Raw genomic sequence first — 19,232 nt, forward strand, 5'->3', positions numbered from 1 at the left:
CCAGGTGATTTCTAATCCACCCACACTGATCACTGAGCTGTGGTGGGTACAATTCCCTTGTCCTGAGGAAAGGGTTTAAAATGAGTCAGAATCTCCCAATTTGTGAGTAAAGCAAGCATTTTTTTTTTTACTTCCCAGAGACTCTGGTTCTCAAGAAGGATGGTTACTTCCTACATCCATTCTCACTCTACCAATGGGGGCAAACTGGTTATACACCCCAGGTGCTATCTTGGCCTCTTAAGAACTAAATAAGGTGCTTTGGGATGGCCATTCTAGAAAGGCCAGGAAGTGAGTTTCTGAGAATGTGGAGGTTTCTGCACTCCTCATTCTATGCTTTCCAATAATGCTTTGTCTTAGGCTGTGGCCTGAGATAATGACCCCTTTGTCAGACTTTAAGATTAGTCTAGACCAGCTCTGTGCAATGAAAGTATAGGTGAAACACAAAATTAATTTGAAGTTTGTCAATGGTTACATTAAAAACGTTAAAAGAGGGCACCTGGGTGGCTCAGTTGGTTAAGTGACTGCCTTCAGCTCAGGTCATGATCCTGGAGTCCCGGGATCGAGTCCCACATCAGGCTCCCTGCTCAGCAGGGAGTCTGCTTCTCCCTCTGACCCTCCCCCTCTCATGCTCTCTCTATCTCATTCTCTCTCTCAAATAAATAAATAAAAATCTTAAAAAAAAAAGTTAAAAGAAACAGGTGAGATTAATTTTAATAACATATCTTAACTCAATATAGCTAAAATATTACACTGATACGTTACTAATATAAAAATTGTTGATAAGATATTTCATATCTTTTTCTTACTAAGCCTCCAAAATTTGGTGTGTATCTTGTATTTTTAGCACATCTCAATTTGGACTTGCCACATTTTCAAGTGTTCAATAGACACATGTGGCTAGTAGCCACTGCAGTGAATAGGGCAATTCTAAATTATTTTTTAAGACAGATATAGAGAAAATGCAGTTTAAACATTAAGTTCCAATTTCTTCTGGCAAGTTACTACCTAACTTTGAATTCTCTTATTTTCTTTTAATTCTCTGACATCTTATCTCTGCAGTCATGCCTATCTTTCTATCTGATGAAAACAATTACTTGTGAGAATACATAATAAACACCATGGTTCTCTGCCCAGATCCCCTCTTCAGGGCCAGGGCACTCATGCCCCTGGGCTTGGGAATATGGCTGCCTCCCTCCCTGGGTATTACCTTAAGCTATGGGGAGCTGCCTTCTCAAGGATTATGTCCTCTTGGCGGTGGTCTAAAGCCAAATCACAGACTGATGAGGAGACACAAGCCTGTCCCCCTTTACTCCATTTGGGACAACTCTGAAGGGCCATCCCAACTCCTGAGGCCCCTGTAGGGTAGACTGGCCTTCCTTTGCAATAGTTCCACAGGTCAGTGTCTCCCTTTGCCCCATCTTGCTTTCTTCCCCTCCCTACAGGTGTAATCTCCAGAGAGCAACCTCTCTCTACCTCCAACCCTATCCACAAACTAAACCCTGCTTGCATCTCTCCACCTCAGAACCTGTTTCCATTAAGAGAGAATATAAAGTAGTAGCCTCTCTTCTGCAAAAGCAAAATTATAGGCAGTGTTTGAAGGGAAAAGAGGGAAAAGCAGGAGTCAGACTTTGGTTCATTTCTGTGTATTATAACTCTACTGCCTCACAAGTGAACAAGGCCAGAGCTCTCTCTGACCCTCCCTCTCTTTCATGTCTGTTCACTCTCATTTATTTTTCTTTTCCTATATCACATCTCCACAGAGGTCAAAGTGACAACTGAATCAAAGGTATGGTCAAAAATGGGACTAATCCTCATTGAGTTGAGAAGGGAAAAATTAATCCTGTTGAAGAGAGAAATCTAGATTCCCCCTCATCTTAAAACTTGGGTTTGTCTGCCACATTAAGGTCTTTGACTCTCAAATATCTAAATTATTCTCCTGGGGGATGTTGGCTTTTACTATTTCTGCTTTAGCCTTCTTCAATGACTTAATATCTCTGTTTTTCACACACACACACACACACACACGCATATTCATTCAGATCAATGACAATTCATTCTGCACAGGATGGCTGATGGTTCTGTTCCAGACATTAAAAAATCATAATAAATTGATTATTATTATAGGTAAGACCATTATAACCAAAAAAAGTGGAAGAAGGAAGCTGTCATTCCCATTATTTCCCCTACATCATAAGTCCCATAAATAAGATAAGGTAGTCAGTTCTTAGATGTGAATTGAGAGTTAGGAGACATTGATTCTCCATCTCATTTGGTCTCTTACTGAAGTTTTTTGTGGCTGGTTTAATATCTGAAGTATTCTACTATTTAATTGTTACATAGACTGTAACAATATAATGATTAAAGTGCTTTGTGTTCCCGAAAACCTTTTCTAGCCTGTATGTTCAAGTTAGAAGATTGGATAAACTCTCACACAAGGTAGGCAATGTTTCTTTGCTTCAAAAAGCTTGCTGCCTCTTTGGTCTTGGTAAAATTCAGAGGGGTGGTAGAAAAGAATTGTAGAGCAGATGGGTATTTTCCTAAAGTATTCTAGAAAATATGTTTTTTCTTGAGTATTTTTATTGTGTCTATAACTAAGATATAACTATGTTAGAAATACTGAAGCCATGGAAGTTTCTGTGCTTCAGTGAAATATTAGTTTTGACACTATGGTGATACCCAATACACAGCACTGAGAGGTCAGTGACTAGGGATTTTTCAAAGGAGGGACCTCACATTTAGTGAAGGACAAATTGTGGGGATCACAGTGATAAGGAGATTCTGGCATAAGTAATATTTCAGGCCCTGAAAATATATTTGAGAGGATGTAATAACACACATCAGCTATTTCTCTTAGTTGATTAAAAGCAAAACTAGAGCAAGCTGGCTTGCACTCAAGCATGACCCCTCCTGCATTCAGCAAAGGGTCTTTTCTTTTGCCTTCCATTAGGAGATGAGCGAAGGGAATGTTTTTCCTTTTTCCTGTGACAGTAGGAATGAGGTTACTAAAGAATAAAGGAGCATTCCTCAGTATCACAGAAAAAGTTTCTTTAGCCTTCGGTATTCAAAAGAGAAATTGTGGGTTTGAGCTCATGCCTCACCGTAGCCAGTTTTTGTGGCCTTACGTTGTGGGACAATAAATTAATGCCTGAGTAGCTTGTGTGGTCCTACAGAATCCACCCTCATCTGCTCTTCCTTTCTCTTGCCCGCAGCTTCCTTCATCCTTCTTTACAGCTCCCTCCCCTGTGATGATTCATCAGTGTGAACCTGGATGAGGAGACATCTGATGGTCCAGACAGAGCCCACAGGAACCCATACAACTCCTTGCCTACATCAGCATAGCTTTGCCATTCAAATTTTGTGATGCCAAGCCATTCACCGAGAGCATGGCAGATCACTTGTCAAAAAATAGGTCCACAATTCTGGCATGCATGTGTGTGTGTGTGTGTGTGTGTGAGTGTGTGTTTTAAACTACAAGTTACTGGAAAAATTATCAGAGTGGAACACAACGTTGATTAGATTACGTGTTCTTTGAAATTTCACCAACTAGAATGTCAAAAAGAAGTGGACATGGAATTGTACTAATTTCTACTTTACTAATCCATAAAACAGATACTTCTCATAAAGAGCCAGTAATCTTTCCTCAGTTCTCAGGAAAAAATGACTGAATTGCTGCAGTAAAGTCTCCTATTACTAATTCTCCATGTTATAATGAACAACACTGAAAGGCACACTTAAGCAGTAGCACAAGGATTAAATGACCATTGTTAGATAACAATGGTTAATATCTGATTGTTTAACAATAATGAGCTTGACCCTTTACTGGTCACACCTGGAGGTGTTCTCCTTGAGCATTATCTAGCTTGGACCCACTATGAGCAGCAGGTGTGTTCCATATCATCTGTATCATTCATTCATTCATTCAGACAGCAATATTATTAAGCACCTATTTTATCCAAAGCATTGCTCCTATACCTTTATGATAAATTAGTGAAACAAACCAAAATGGAGCTATATGTGAGTGAAAGAGGAATAAACAGTAGAAATAATACATACATATGTCCAGATTATAGGATGTTGGGAAGTAGTAACATCTATGGGAAAAAAAAGACAGGTAAACTAAAAAAAACCTGGACATTGAGGAGGGTCAATTTTGAATGACTGATTCACTCTCATTGAGAAGATAACAGTTGAATGAGAACTTCAGTCCATGGTGGTAATGTCGTTCCTATTTTCTCATCCATAAATCACTGCTATCATCTTTCCTGATACCATCTACTAGACACATAACCAAAAATTATGTGTAGGTTTAAAACTATATAGATCTCAGGTCAGGGCCAGTGATTTTTTTGTGATCCTATGTTAATAGGATTTATCTCTTGAAAACCTAAGAGACCTGGTCTTACTCATGATAGCAATAGGTAGGTTCCTGAATGATGTGACATGAGATGTGCTACTGAAAGTTCCGTATCCTCTCCCAGTTCCTTTACTGTTCTAAAATCTGCTTCTTGGGGTGCCTGGGCACTCAGTGGGTTAAGCCTCCTACTCTTGATTTTAGCTCAGGTCATGACCTCGTGATGGAATGGCATACCAAGTGTGGGGTATACTGGGAGTGCAGTGGTCTGCTTCAGGATGAAGGAGTACTGTATCACTAAAGTTGTTTAGAATTACTGGACACAGTGGTAATAAAAAAGCAGACTGATTTTAGTGGCTTTTATTACTGTTTGTAAATATTTTAGAGATAATGTTTTCCTTTTCTTTTCTGCTTCCAGGAAAGACTATGCCCACCAAACCCCACCTGGTAACCCAATGCTCTGAAGCACATATTTCCAGAGTTTCTATTATGTATATATCTACATAAACTTTTCCTGCCTCTTCTTCACGAAAATGGGATTATACAACTAAACAATGGATTGTGGATGTTGTCCATGTCAATAAATGTAGACGTACATCATTCATTTTGATATGTTCCATATGGATTTGTCTAATTCCCTCTGGACGGGCTTTTAGATGTTTTCAGTTTCTCAATATTGTAAACTGAGTTTCAACAATAGTCTTGTATTTGCAGCTTTGTACACTTATCTAATGTCTTCCTTAAAGTACATTACCAGAGGTAGAATCACTATCTTGAAGGGGATGCATACTTTTTATATTTACTCCTCAACTGCACTCCAGAAAGTTTATAGTACTTCCCTCTATTATCAGCTAACTGGGAAAGGGCCTGCTCCCATTTTTAAATCCTTACCAATCCAAGAAATGAAAAAATCACATTTTTGTATTTTATTTTGCATTTCTTTGATGTCTAGCAACCTTTAAATTACTTTATAAATTTCTTTTTTTAAAAGATTTTATTTATTTATTTACTTGTGTGTGTGAGAGAGAGAGAGAGGAGGAGGAGGAGCAGAGGGAGAGGGACAAGCAGACTTCTGCACTGAGCATGGAGCCTGAAGGTGGCTCAATCCCAGGACCCCAAAATCATGACCCGAGCCAAAATCAAGAATCAGAGTCTTAACTGACTGAGCCACCCAGCTGCCCCTACTTTATTAATTTCTAATAATATTTGTTTTACATTTTTATAATTTGTAGATGGGCCTGGATAAACTTTATTTTTGCCCTTTACCCATTTTTTCTATTGTGCCATGGAACAAATGTTCCAAAAAAGGGGGGAGATACTGAACATAGATGTCACCTACTATATCAGACTACTTAGTGCAGAAGTTTATTCTGAAATTATATGAAAAATCATATGGCTCTATATTTCTACTACTGTAAATATTCTTCTCCTACAATGTGTCCTCAATACTGTATGGAGGTGACAGGGCAAAATGTGTTATGTGTTCTACAATTCTTACTTTGCTCATCCGAGATGAGATCTCTCAACTGCTTGCTTTGCGAGATGAGGGCAGAAGTTGCCCTGCCCTTCTCTCTGTGTTTCTTCACCCTCCTCCACTTTCCAACTTCTATTCTATATAAATCCAATTCTATTCATATACACATAATAAATAATTTTGACTGATAATTTCTGACTACAAAAAAAGCTTTTGTGATTTGTCCATAGTGAATTATAAAAATTTAAAACCAACAAACACTCAAATTATTGTGAATATGTAGGTATTGCTTTTGACCTAAAGAGTTTGGTCGGATTATGTTTCATCCTCTATGGGTCCAATAGTACTTTTTATGTTGATCAGTAGAGAATGTTCTTAAGATTCTACTTTTACATTCCGTCAACCGCCTCCATCTGTTATGTGACTATCGGGACTCTTGTTTATAAGTGGCATGAAAAACAACTCCAACTTAGAAAAAAAATCGTTACTCAAAAGAATAGATCTAACTTAAGAAATGGCAAGAGACAGGCACTCACGCACTCTTAGCGTCTGGTTTCCAAAGACCCGATTCACCATTTCTTGGTTCAGCTTTGTTCTCCTCTGAAAGGTGACTGTAGTACGTCACTCCCTCATTTTGCTGAAATACACCCTCAAGCTTCTTCCGAAGAAAGGATATTTGGGGTGGAAACTTTCTGAGTTCCCACTCATCTGAAAATATATTTATTTTATGCTCATGTTCGACTGGTTTCTTGCCGAAGTAGATTCTAGCTTGATGAACATTTTCTCTCAGGACTCTGAAAACAAGGCTCTGTCGTTTTGCAGCATCTAGTTGGGAGATGTTAAATTTGTTGTCAGCTTAATTCTTGCTTCTTTTGTAGAGGACTTGTTTTTCTTTCTGGAAGAATTCAGAATTTTCTCTTTGAAATTAATATTCTGAAATTACACAGTTATGTGTCTAGGTATGAGTCTTTTCTCACGTTTTGTGCTGGGCTTTTTGTGGGCCCTAAAGACATGTTTTCTTCTTCAGCACTGGGAAATTCTCTCGTATTTATTCTGTATAACCCCTATTCCTCTGCTTTCTTTGACTTTCTTCCTCAAACTCCTACTAATTAGATATTGAACTGGCTGGGTTTATGTTCTATGTCTCTTCTCTTCTACATCATATTATTCATCTTGTATTTCTCTGTTCAGAGAGATTTCCTCAATTTTATTCCCCAAAGCCTGTAATGATTTTTTTTTCTAATGCGGCAATCATATTTTTATTATGTTAGAGTTTGTTTGAATGTTACTTTTTCATAAACTGGCATCCAGTTGAATCTCACTGAGGATGCCAATTCAAGCTTTTTAAATTTTTTGTTTTTCATTTCAGCTTTATTGAGGTATAATTGACAAGTAAAATTGTGAGAATATTAAAGTGTACATCGTGGTAATTTGATATACGTATACATTGTGGAAGGATTCCTCCTATCTAGTTAATTAATACCTCACACATTTATGTTTTTTTGTGTGTGTGAGAACATTTAAGTTCTATTCTTAGCAAATTTCAATTACACAACACAGTGTGATCACCTGTAGTCACTACAATTTACATAGATCCTCAGACCTTACTTAGCTTATAACTGAAAGTTTGTATTCTTTACCAAACTCTCCCTATTTCCCCCAGCAACCACTTTTCTACTAGAAACAGAGTAGAAAACTCTGTTTCTAGGAGTTTGAATTCTTTCCCCTCTTTTTTTTTTCTTTTAGTTTCACATATAAGTGATAACATGAAGTATTTGTCTTTATCTGTCTAGCTTATCTCACTTAGCATAATGCCCTCCAGGTCCATGTTTTTGCAAATGGCAGGATTCCTTCTTTCTTATTGATGAATAATATTCCACTGTACGTATATGCCACAATTCCTTAACCTTTAGTCCATGGATGAACACTTAGGTTGTTTCCATATCTTGGCTATCGTGAATAATGCTGCAATGAACACGGGGGTGCAGATATCTCTTTGATATCCTGTGTTCATTTCCTTTGGATATGTAGCCAGAAGTGCAAGTGCTGAATTCAAGCTTGTTGTTTTCTGTTCTCAGAATTACCTCCATGGTCACTTTTTCTATTTTCCTTGACTTTTTTCCCCCTATTTATTCTTCTTAGTGTCTTTACTTTTTTTTTCATGTTTTAGGGTTTTGATTCTTCTTTTAAAAAAAAAAGATATTATTCTTGTCTACTGTTTCTTGGTTTTTATAGCAGATGTAAGAATGATGTAAGAATGGAGAGACCCTACTATGCAGGCAGGGCTTGTTGGCTGATGGGTTTTGTTTAAGGAAAAGAGGTCGGGAAGCCAATAAGCTGGAGGACTGGATTTATTCTGTTGCACTGACTCCAAGACAGCCCCCCTAGTACCCTCCAGTAAGAGTTTAATGTGGCTTAAAATGAAATCTTCTATGTTTTTGCCTGGAATAAATGCTCAGCTGCAGAATTGTTCTGCATCCAAAGGTGAAGAGTCTATGTATGGATATCCAACTAGTTAGTACCCTTCATTACAACCCCATTCTCTTTCCTACCCTCAGTGGTAAGTGCTATCTCAGTTCTGGAACTGTTCCATGGAAGTTCCTTTCTAGGTGTGTCCCAGAGTGTCACTATTTCTTTTCTGCTTCATCCACTGATGACACTCTCCATTTCCTCCTTTGTTGCATGTCTTATCCTTTCCTGCCTTTATAATCAGTCTAACGGAGTTTCAGAAGGCAAAGAAATTGATGTATATGTTCAGTCTACCATCTTGAACTGGAAATTTCTTCAACTTTTTTATAAAATGTTTAGAATGTGACTCAGGGTATTTCTTCCCCCTCCCCAAGTATTACCATAATTTGAGGTGAATTAAGTGCCAGATAGACATCCCAAATGGCATCAGAGCCTCTCACTCTTCTGTCAACTGCATCTCTAGTTACTTTCACTCCTTTCATCTACCTCAGCCACCCACCTCTGTATCTGCACAAGGATACTAGGCCTTGTCAGCACCTTGGACTCAAATCTTAAATTGAAACATGTTGCTTTCTGGTAACAACATTTTTTTTAATTCCCACTCTATCACTCAGATACTACTACAAAATCTGCTTTTCGCCTCATCAAGATATGCAGCTTGTTAACCCATTTAATTTCTTCCCTTTGTTTCACCTCCTCCTAGATCCAGCCTCAATTACATATCCCATCACTGTACCTATATATGCTCTCCTGTCAGAATCTTAAACATGAACCAATCAAATTGTCTTATAGAATAAGACCTTCTGGGTTCATGTCCCATCTCTACCACCCACATGACTTATGAGCACGAGTCATAAGCTGTGTGACTTTGAAGAAGTTATTTAAATTTTCTGTGCATCCATGTCCTCCTCTTTAAAATGAGGATAATGATAGTGCTAATGTTCTGAGGATGAGATGAGACAGTTATATATAAAGTGCTTAGAAAAGACTCAGGCTCAAGATGTCCATCGACAGATGAATGGATAAATAAGATGTGGTATATATATACAATGGAATATTATGCAGCTATCAAAAGGAATGAGATCTTGCCATTTGCAATGACGTGGATGGAACTGGAGGGTATTATCCTGAGTGAAATAAGTCAAACAGAGAAAGACATGTATCATATGACCTCACTGATATGAGGAATTCTTAATCTCAGGAAACAAACTGAGGGTTGCTGGAGTGGGGGGTGGGATGGGAAGGATGGGGTGACTGGGTGATGGATACTGGGGAGGGTATGTGCTCTGGTAAGCACTGTGAATTGTGCAAGACTGATGAATCTCAGATCTGTACCTCTGAAACAAATAATGCAATATATGTTAAGAAAAAAAAAAAGGTAGCAGGAGGCGAAGGATGAAGGGGGGGAAATCGGAGGGGGAGACGAACCATGAGAGACGATGGACTCTGAAAAGCAAACTGAGGGTTCTAGAGGGGAAGGGGGTGGGAGGATGGGTTAGCCTGGTGATGGGTATTAGGGAGGGCACGTTCTGCATGGAGCACTGGGTGTTATGCACAAACAATGAATCATGGAACACTACATCCAAAACTAATGATGTAATGTATGGTGATTAACATAACAATAAAATTTAAAAAAAAAGACTCAGGCTCAATAAAAGTATTCAATAAACATTAATCAGTAGTAATATTCTCTAATTTAAAAACATTAATGAAATACCAGTGTACTTTAATAAGTTATAATAACATATGTAAAATGCTTACACATTCAATTTATACCATTTAATCAGTCTTTCTTGATTAAGCATTTCTAAGGAGATGTAGTAGTTACATATTTAAGGTACATCAAGGCACCCAAAGAAATGGGTTATTTCTCTAATTTTTTTTCTAATCTAACTTTGATTGTTAACTCTCTGCACATCCAAGGAGAACTTGCCCTAATTATTATATTTAGACATCTATTTATAGCTGACATCTAATTATATCTGACATCTAATTATAACATCTATTAAGGTAATAGGTACCAATTACAAACTCGGAGGCATGTTGCTTCATATTCTCCCTTACATAACAATTGTGGTTTTAGGAAATAGACCAGATTCAAAAAGTGATTTAAACTCTCTCAATTCTCATTGACACTTTTATGCCACTTCTTTCAAATCTATAGTTATGTGATAGTTATTATGAGCTTTGAAGATCTCAGGAATCCTTCAGCTTGGATCTCAAAATCTCTTTGATGATGGGATTCTGCTTAATCCCTTAATTTAAATAAGTCCTTGGAGGAAGACATTTTAACCCCAGGCAATGTATAATTATTGTTCTGATTACTAAACCCCCATTGTAACAGAACTCTAACCGAATTAATATTTTGGACACTATCCTTGTAGAGTGAGACTGTGGTCTTTTAAGACATGTATAACAATGTTCTCTGAAAATGTGAAGATTGTGCATATTTTAATGATAATGATTCTACCATCATACCTTTAAAATATCTCTGAATAGAAAATCAGTGAGATGTCAATTAAATTAAAAAATATTTATTACTATTGAATCAGCTTCAGGAGGTATTACAGAGAAGCAATGTAATATGATAATATTGGGTTCTGTTGGAATCCTGGGCAAGTTATCTAATTTTTCTGGGCTCCATTTCCTAATCAGTAAAATGAGTTTTGGTTATGAGTTAAAAGAAATAGTGTATTAAAGCTCTTTGTATATACCCTGACCTGGAAATATTTATTGAATCTAAGGAATCAGATGGGCATGCATGGACTTCTTAAGTGCAAATTCTTATTTTATAAAAATCAAGGTTTCTGTAGGCTCCACTCCTGCCCTCATACCCCTTACTTATCACTTGTCCTTAAATAATCTTAGTCTTAGATTTTGGTTCATAAATGTATCTCTCTCTTTTTATTCTTCTACCTCCAAATAAAAAGATAGAATCCCTATTTATGCCTTCAGCATGGTCTTACCCCATTCACTCTCTATGAGTATATCACTGGATGTGTTTTCTAGGAAAACATCTAAATCAAACTCATTTTTGGCAGACACACAATAGCTATTGCTAAATAGTTCTAGAAATCTGTCTTAGTAAGCTAAAGATTTATGTTATAGTTAACTTTCCCAGTGGGCTTACCAGAATGTAGTCATACTCCAAATTAAGCCTTAGAAGGCCCATCTTTGGGAAAAGCTCAGTTGAACCTCTACTATCCTAATTCTTGCTCTTAGTTTTTTACAGGCCGAAGTCATACTTTCCATTTTTGTTACATTTGAATAGATCTAGAGTCACTTTCTGAAAAAAGTCCCAGTCCTGACCAAAACTAGACCTACTCTATGGCTTACAAGCATGGTATGTGGATTTCATGACTCTCTTCCTGGATCCATGCTGAAGTCAACAGCCAATCACGAGTCTCTTTCCTACTAAGGACGAACCCAGACTGAGGCTCATTCTCAGCCAGCGTTCCAGAAAGGGAAAAGAAACAAATATGTAAGAACTTCCCTGCCCTGCTTGTACTAGAAAGTAAGCTCCCTGAGGACACAGGCTGAGGCTTATTCATATGTGTTTTCCTGACAGACAAACTGATTGGATGTTGATTCACTGTATAAAATAAGAATGGTAGTCAGTTTCCTTAATGTTTAAAAAAAATGTTAGCATAAGCATTTTTGTATTCAATCTGAAAGAAGAAAAAGCCAGTAAAGATGTTATAATATTAAAAGCATCCAAATTTTTGTGCGAGTCTCTGTTTGGATGAAAGCTAGAACACTTAGACAGTATCTCAGAGGGATGGACATGTGAAGCTCTATTAAAGCAACATGTCCCTAACCTATGGAATCACATGGAAAAACTCTTGACATCTTTACTTCTGTAGTTAGTCCCATTTTTCTAAAAACAGTTTAAACCAGTAAGAATTTTCCAGAAGTTGAATTTGAATCACCAACCTTCCAAGGAAAAAATAAACAAAACTAAGTAAACATATTTCAGCCTCAAAATTTCCCCCACTCACTAACAGTTTCAACCTAAATCTGTTCCTCTTAAAGCACCCCAATTTCTCTATAAAACTTATTAAATGAGTCTCTTGTGGACACCCACACTTGGCTGCCATCCTAAATGGTACTCAGACCAGACACATGTCAGTGCATTTTTAATTGCTAAAGCAAATAGTATCCATTTTAATTACACCCTCATCATTTATTACAGTCACTCTTCAGAACGTGAAGTCTTGGAAATAACACACTAAAAAGTACTTGTGGACTCTGGGGCTTTGGCAGACTGGGACAAAACTTTTGAGAACATGCTGTGTGAATTTTCCAAAGGAGGCAATCAATCTGAGAGGACACACACAGGAGCTGTTCATTTGGAACCTAGCTGGTGGCTTTTATCTCGGATTTGAGGATCTCACAATCAATAGAAATGCAAGCTTAGGGCATAGCCTGGATATTACTCTTAATCATTGCTTCAGTTTGTAAAGAGCGGGTCCCATCAACTGCCAAAGAGGGAGACTCATCTAGAATCTGGGTGGCTACATCTCTCTGCCAGTAAGCGCTTAATGACTCATTTTCCTCAACAGAATTTTCGTAAGACCGGAATTCAGGGAGGGTTGTCTGGAGAATGTCTGAAAGGAAGTTCGCAAGCCACTGTTCTGCTGTTTGCTGGAGAAAGCCTCCTCTGGGAGCCAGACCAATTGACTAAAGCAAACAGCAACAGATTTCAGTATTGTTTCCTCATTACCTTTCATGAACAACCCTGGAGATGTCAACATGAAGTTTGTTTTAGTCATTGTGAGAACGTCATAAACTTCCAGAAAAGAAAATCATGAGTGGAAAAACGAAAGACACAGTAGGTTAACAATTGTGTTTATGTGGAAGCACAATCTATCCGAGTGTCTTGCACTGAACCAGCCAGAATACTCCAAGAGACTGTTGTATGTATGTATTTTTAAAAAATTCAGTCAACCTTTTTTCCTGATCTGTCGGGCTGACCAATTGCTTTGCAATTATATAGATTTAGCCAAAATGAAATTGTACTTAAGACTTACCTCTGTTTTCAAATGCTTTTTTATTTGTCTTAGAGGCTCTATGATTACTGAATGGTCTTCTCTCTCAGAATATATTCTGAGATGGAAGCAAAAAATATCACTTTTGCAAAGCCATTTCCATTCTTCCAAAGGTCTGTTGGTAAATTATTCTTACTGATCTTTCCATCTTTCTGGCCTGTGCATACACACCTAACCCATACTAAATTTCACCAGATGGCATTTTATTTCTTTAAAGTAAAGCAGTCGTGGGTTTAGACAGTTGAATTTTTAAACTTCTGTATTTACTGAAAGTGCATATGGTGCTATATGGACAAAGAAATTGTGCTGAAAGAAAAACATTTCTGTCCGCAAGTACCTCATAATTTCCCAGAGGAATAAAAATGTGCACTTATGTGGTGTATGTCTCATAAACTCTTATAGGGCTTTAATTTTCTTTCTCTGCTAAAAAATAGATATATGTGTATTGTGTGTACCTGGAGGTTGTACTATTTTAAATTCTTCTTTTGGTTGCAAATAAAATGGTTACACAAAATGTGATCGCTTGCCAAAGTGATCCGTAAGTGATTTCTAGAAGAAAATGAAACATAAACCCGACCTTGTTAAAAAAAAAAAAAAAGACAACTAAAACCTCTGTATGTCAACGTAAGCAGATGTTGGTGTAGAATTTACAAGGATGAGAAGGCTATAAAACCTCCCTTGAGCCACTCACAGTTCATTTCAAGGCCAAGAACGCCCCCAAAATCTGTTTCTAATTTTACAGAAATCTTTTGAAATTTGGCCCGGTATTCAAAAGTCCGTGGAAAGAAAAAAACCTTGTCCTAGCTTCAGCTTCCAACTCTGAAGACAGACTTGCTTCTTTCAACGGTTTTCACAGATCCGGTGACCTACGCTCCGAAGTCAGAATTAGCTAACTTTCAAAAACATCTGGAAAAATGAAGGTTAGTATATGCAGCCTCAGGTGTTGCTAAAGAAGGAGGACTGGCTGAGTTGAGTTCGATCACAGTTTTCTATTGTTTAGAAGGTGAGGATTTGTACATAAGTATGTACTTCCTGGAGTGGGTTGGGATTGGGAGATTGTTCTAAATATACTGTAGAAACATTTGTCCTTGCAGAGCTGGGAGAATTCCAGCAATTATAGCCAGATCAGTGGAAAACAATCAAAGGTTTTGTGGGGAGAGAGAAATAGGATTTAGGTGTAAACAAAATCTTGCCATTTCTACTATTTAACAGAAACTATGTATATGTCAATTTTCTTTATTTTATGTAGACATGGTTAAAAATTGTACTTGGAGTTGCCACTTCTGCTGTGCTTGCTTTATTGGTGATGTGCATTATCTTACGTCCTTCAAGAGGTAAGAATTTTCTCTGATTTGCTCTATCTGCCTAGGATAGCTCGGAAAGTGCACTAATGCATGGTCACAAGTGATTGAACATTTCTTAAGTGCTTATTTCCCAAAGTAAGTCTGTTATTTCTAAGAAGACATATAAACTCACAGATATGTTGTTGAGCAACCAGAAATACTGAGGAATTTAAGGCACGAGTAGGAAGAGATTCCCAGGATTACTTCAGCAATAGAGAAACCTAAGCACTATTCCGTATCACCCCCACACCCCCCACAATATCTGCTAAATTACAAGTCTGGGCAGGCCTTTAGAGAAAATATTTTTAACTAACATTTCTTTTCATTATTGTAAAGATAAGTAAGAACGGAAAAGTCAAAACAGAACCTATGGAGTTTTGTATTATGAGACTTTCCAAAAACGTCGGGAGGCAGCAGCAAATAGAGATCCCAGGAATAGCTACAGAAAAGGTGAAATTGTTGCTCTAGATGCAGTAGCAATGAAAAATCAGATTAGAAGACTATTATCAAGAAAGCATTAAGTGATAAATCAATCCTTTTAGAAGATTAACATTGATTTCAGTTTGCTGTAAGATGGAAGATACTATGAACTGATACTGGGGCTAGTTTGAATTTAAATTAAGACTCTGTCCACAAATAACCCAGTGATATTAGGGGAATAGGTTCTTAGGAAATGGTTGATGAAGAGAAGCTCAAATTCTTTTTTTTTTTTAAAGATTTTATTTATTTATTTATTAGAGAGCGAGCGAGAGAGAAACAGCATGAGAGAGGAGAGGGTCAGAGGGAGAAGCAGGCTCCCCGCTGAGCCGGGAGCCCGATGTGGGACTCGATCCCAGGACCCTGGGATCATGACCTGAGCCGAAGGCAGTCGCTTAACCAACTGAGCCACCCAGGCACCTGAGAAGCTCAAATTCTAAAACAGGAAAAATTACAACAAAAACAGGTCTTGTGTCTTGGGGTCTAGGGGAAGGGGGAAAGTTTGTACTAATAAATGTTAAAAAAAAAAGCTTATGATAGCTAAGATGGGAAATATTTTTGGTTACAGATTAACTGACAGTAAAGGAAGACCAATGGTAAGCCTTTAGCTAAAAAAATAATCTGTTGTTCTAAAAAATGAAATATAGAAAAATATTTTGAAAAGTTCAACATGCTAGTGGGATTTTCACAGAATTACAAAATGGAGAAGTTAATCAATAAGATGAAAACAGTGTTCTTATATCTTCAGTGTTAATCTTTAGTCCTTATTTCTGCTATCTGCTGGCATTTGATTACTCTTAGGATGCTGAGATGTGTGTACGCATCCATATTTTCCATGGTTTTTCAGGTTAAAATTGTTTTCAGACCAGTGTCTCACCTCAATGGTTTGGGGCCATATTTCCCTCATATGAGTAACTGTCAGATGGCAGATTAAGTCCAATTGGCCTATTGAATGCTAATCCATTCAAAATTAACTCCTTCTTTGGAAAGAAAATCACCAATACTTGAAATTAACATTTTGCTCCCTCAAAAATTAATGTTCTGAGAACAAAAGTGTATGGAAATTATTGTGAGCTTACCTCATGTCCACAGGCAAGACTGGATTGCAATGGCACTTTGGAATTTAAGCCATAATTTTTCATGAGCAACATACTATAGTTACACATTTATAAAAAGTATATAAGTATACGACACATAGAAATTTGTGTAATTATACACAGTCTCAATCCTTACTTTCTTCCCAAGTTTAGACATGTATCTTACACCCATAAATATATGTTATAAACTTCATATAGTATAAAATGCCTGTCATTTATAACAGTTTTCTGTTTCAACCAACAGGATTATTCTCAGGGCAAAGTAATTTCCTGAAAGAGTCAATCAAATTAAACTTTAGATAAAATTTTATTACTCTGAGCAACAGAAAAATCATAAAAAAGCTGAGAACTGTATCTTTTCTATCTATAATATTCTCTGTCTATTCTAAGTTGGCTGAAGAACTTCTCAGAATGCCACTCAAATAATTTGTACATGGGACTATTCATTGTCCCATTTCCTGAGCAGGACCAGGGTCAAAGCCCTCCTTCCCACACATCTGTCTACAGGCAGCCCTGATGCTCAGTGCATCCTTCTGACCTCCCCTCCTGACTTTTTTTTTTTAAAGATTTATTTATTTATTTGAGAGAGCGAGAATGAGAGAGAGAGAGCACATGAGAGGGGGGAGGGTCAGAGGGAGAAGCAGACCCCCTGCCGAGCAGGGACCCCGATGCAGGACTCGATCCAGGGACTCCAGGATCATGACCTGAGCCGAAGGCAGACGCTTAACCAACTGAGCCACCCAGGCATCCCTGCCCTCCTGACTTCTCACCCCACTCCTTAATCACCCCAGGTCTGGAGCTTCCCTCTCACCTCTGCCCAGTGCCTGTTGAGAGTAGCATCTAAGGTACTAAGGCAGGAGAAGGGAAGGAGGAACAGAGAACTCAATGCCAAGTTAGCTTCCAGTTAGCCTTCTCACACTTCCTCAGAAATCCCATTACCTCACGTTGGCCTTAGGTGCCCTCATATTCTTAGCCCAGGATCTCTGCGCCAGTGTATAAATAGTCTTCCTTTGAGAAACTTAAAGACCCGCTTAAGAAACCTGGGTTCACTTATTTATTTATTATCAAAGTAAATCCCACCAATGACCTGCCCATCATTGTGCCAGTTGCCAGGGAAACAAAGGTGCAGTGGTCTAGATTTCCTTGTGAAAGGCAAGGTAAAAACCCCCCATGGAAGCATGGTCATCACCACCAAAGGGATTTCTGCTGGTCCATCCCCACCAGGTCCCAGTGAAAGAAGGGGAGATATGGGCTTGTCCACAAAGGGAGAAGGTCCCAGAAACACCAGCCTCAGTTCATAAAAGAGCTGTGGAGGAATTAGGCAGGATTTTAGGAACAAATAGGAAAATGTAGTGGTGAAATGAAAAAGATCCATTTAGTTCACCCACGTAAGGGACAACTTTCTTGGAAACTTCCAAAATTTCCCATTTTTATTTGCACCAAACGGGAAACACACATGGGTTTCTATTCCTTAGTCCCAGGCCATCCCCTTTTGCCTCAGTCTACCCCTGTTCCATGGCTGCCCTTTCTATTCTCCTGCCTCTATTCACTTCTTTTCTTCCAAAGCATCACTCCACTTCCCCTGTGAAGATGCAACCAGGCCAAGAACAGAAACTAACCTCCACACCTTCCCCTCATTTTTGCCAACCCCAAAGACAAATGCACAGATCTTGTTTCAAGAGATTTCATGAGATAAACACAAACACACAAAAAATTGGAATTGGAAAGTGATAAACGTTCCAGAATTTCAAAAGTAAATTCTACATGGCCTTGCCTCACAATTTACAATCTCTGAATTCCTGGACCTGAGTTTGTGAAATTTGTGTGTGAAGGGACGGGTAGGCATGAACTGCGCTCCCCTTGACTTCTATTGAGTGTAGAGCATCCCACATGAGGATAAGCAAATGTTCCATAGATATTAGCTATTAGTTTTCTACAATTTAACATAAGTAGCTGCTGAAATAATGACAGCTAGAATTTTACTGTGGTCTTCATCCTACTATACATATAACACAAAGATGGCAAGTAGGTCCTACTGTGTGATGTATTCCAATTTCAACAATGTTCTCAATTCTGAGAGTAGAGAGTCTTTACCCCTGGGTATCAGTCCTGTTCCTAACCCCCACCACCTTGGCTCAAAAACAAATATTTTTCAGAAACTTCTGCGTGCAAGGCACTCATACAGGACACTGGCAGCTCTGATGGAAAAGCAAGAGAGAAAAAAGTGAGAAGATAAAGGAAGCTGGAGATGGGCATAGAGGATAAAGTTGAAGGAAAAAAAAAAGAAGAAGAGGGGGGAAATGCAGTGGAGAGAAATTGGAAGTTCTCCTGGGCAGTGTCTCTAGACCTCCCAATGAAAGGAGAACCACTGTAAGTCCAGCCTCAGATCTCCCTGAAATCCTTTGTCTACCTTTAAATGTTTTGCCTTTTCTGTTGTTTTGGGTTTGCAGTGTTTTATACAAATTTGTATAGTTGTTAGTTTTTAAAAATTGGCAGATTTCACATAAAAATCTTAGATTCTTGACTCCTCTTTAAATATTAGATCTGGGGCGCCTGGGTGGCTCAGTTGGTTAAGCAAATGCCTTCGGCTCAGGTCATGATCCTGGAGTCCCGGGATCGAGTCCCGCATCGGGCTCCCTGCTTGGCGGGGAGTCTGCTTCTCCCTCTGACCCTCCCCCCTCTCATGTGCTCTCTCTCATTCTCTCTCTCTCAAATAAATAAATAAAATCTTTAAATAAATAAATAGGGCGCCTGGGTAGCTCAGACGGTTAAGCGTCTGCCTTCGGCTCAGGTCATGATCCCAGGGTCCTGGGATCAAGTCTCACATCGGGCTCCCTTCTCCTTGGGAGCCTGCTTCTCCCTCTGCTTCTCTCTCTCTCTCTCTCTGTCTCTCATGAATAAATAAATAAAATCTTTAAAAAATAATAATAAATAAATAAATAAATAAATAAATAAATAAATAAATAAATAAAT

General features: G+C 38.2%; 1 protein-coding gene across 8 annotated transcripts in view; it reads left to right on the top strand.

Moving 5' to 3' along the window:
- The first annotated feature begins 12,983 nt into the window (after positions 1-12,983).
- FAP (fibroblast activation protein alpha) overlaps positions 12,984-19,232 on the top strand; it is a 74,945-nt gene continuing 68,696 nt past the window's right edge. For 2 of the 8 annotated variants that reach the window (XR_004679686.1, XM_035007897.1), the window contains exons 1-3: positions 12,985-13,214; positions 14,085-14,262; positions 14,592-14,676. Coding sequence is in view for 6 of the 8 variants with exons in the window: in XM_035007897.1 (XP_034863788.1) it covers positions 14,257-14,262; positions 14,592-14,676 (91 nt within the window). In the remaining 2 variants the exon portion in view is untranslated. Of the gene's footprint in view, positions 13,215-14,084; positions 14,346-14,591; positions 14,677-19,232 lie in introns of those variants that run through there. The other 6 variants (XR_004679685.1, XM_035007892.1, XM_035007894.1 and 3 more) reach the window with 6 other exon arrangements.

Source organism: Mirounga leonina, unplaced genomic scaffold (assembly GCF_011800145.1).
Source record: "Mirounga leonina isolate KUSES-001 unplaced genomic scaffold, KU_Mleo_1.0 Mir_151, whole genome shotgun sequence".
In the NCBI taxonomy this organism is placed as follows: Eukaryota; Metazoa; Chordata; class Mammalia; order Carnivora; family Phocidae; genus Mirounga; species Mirounga leonina.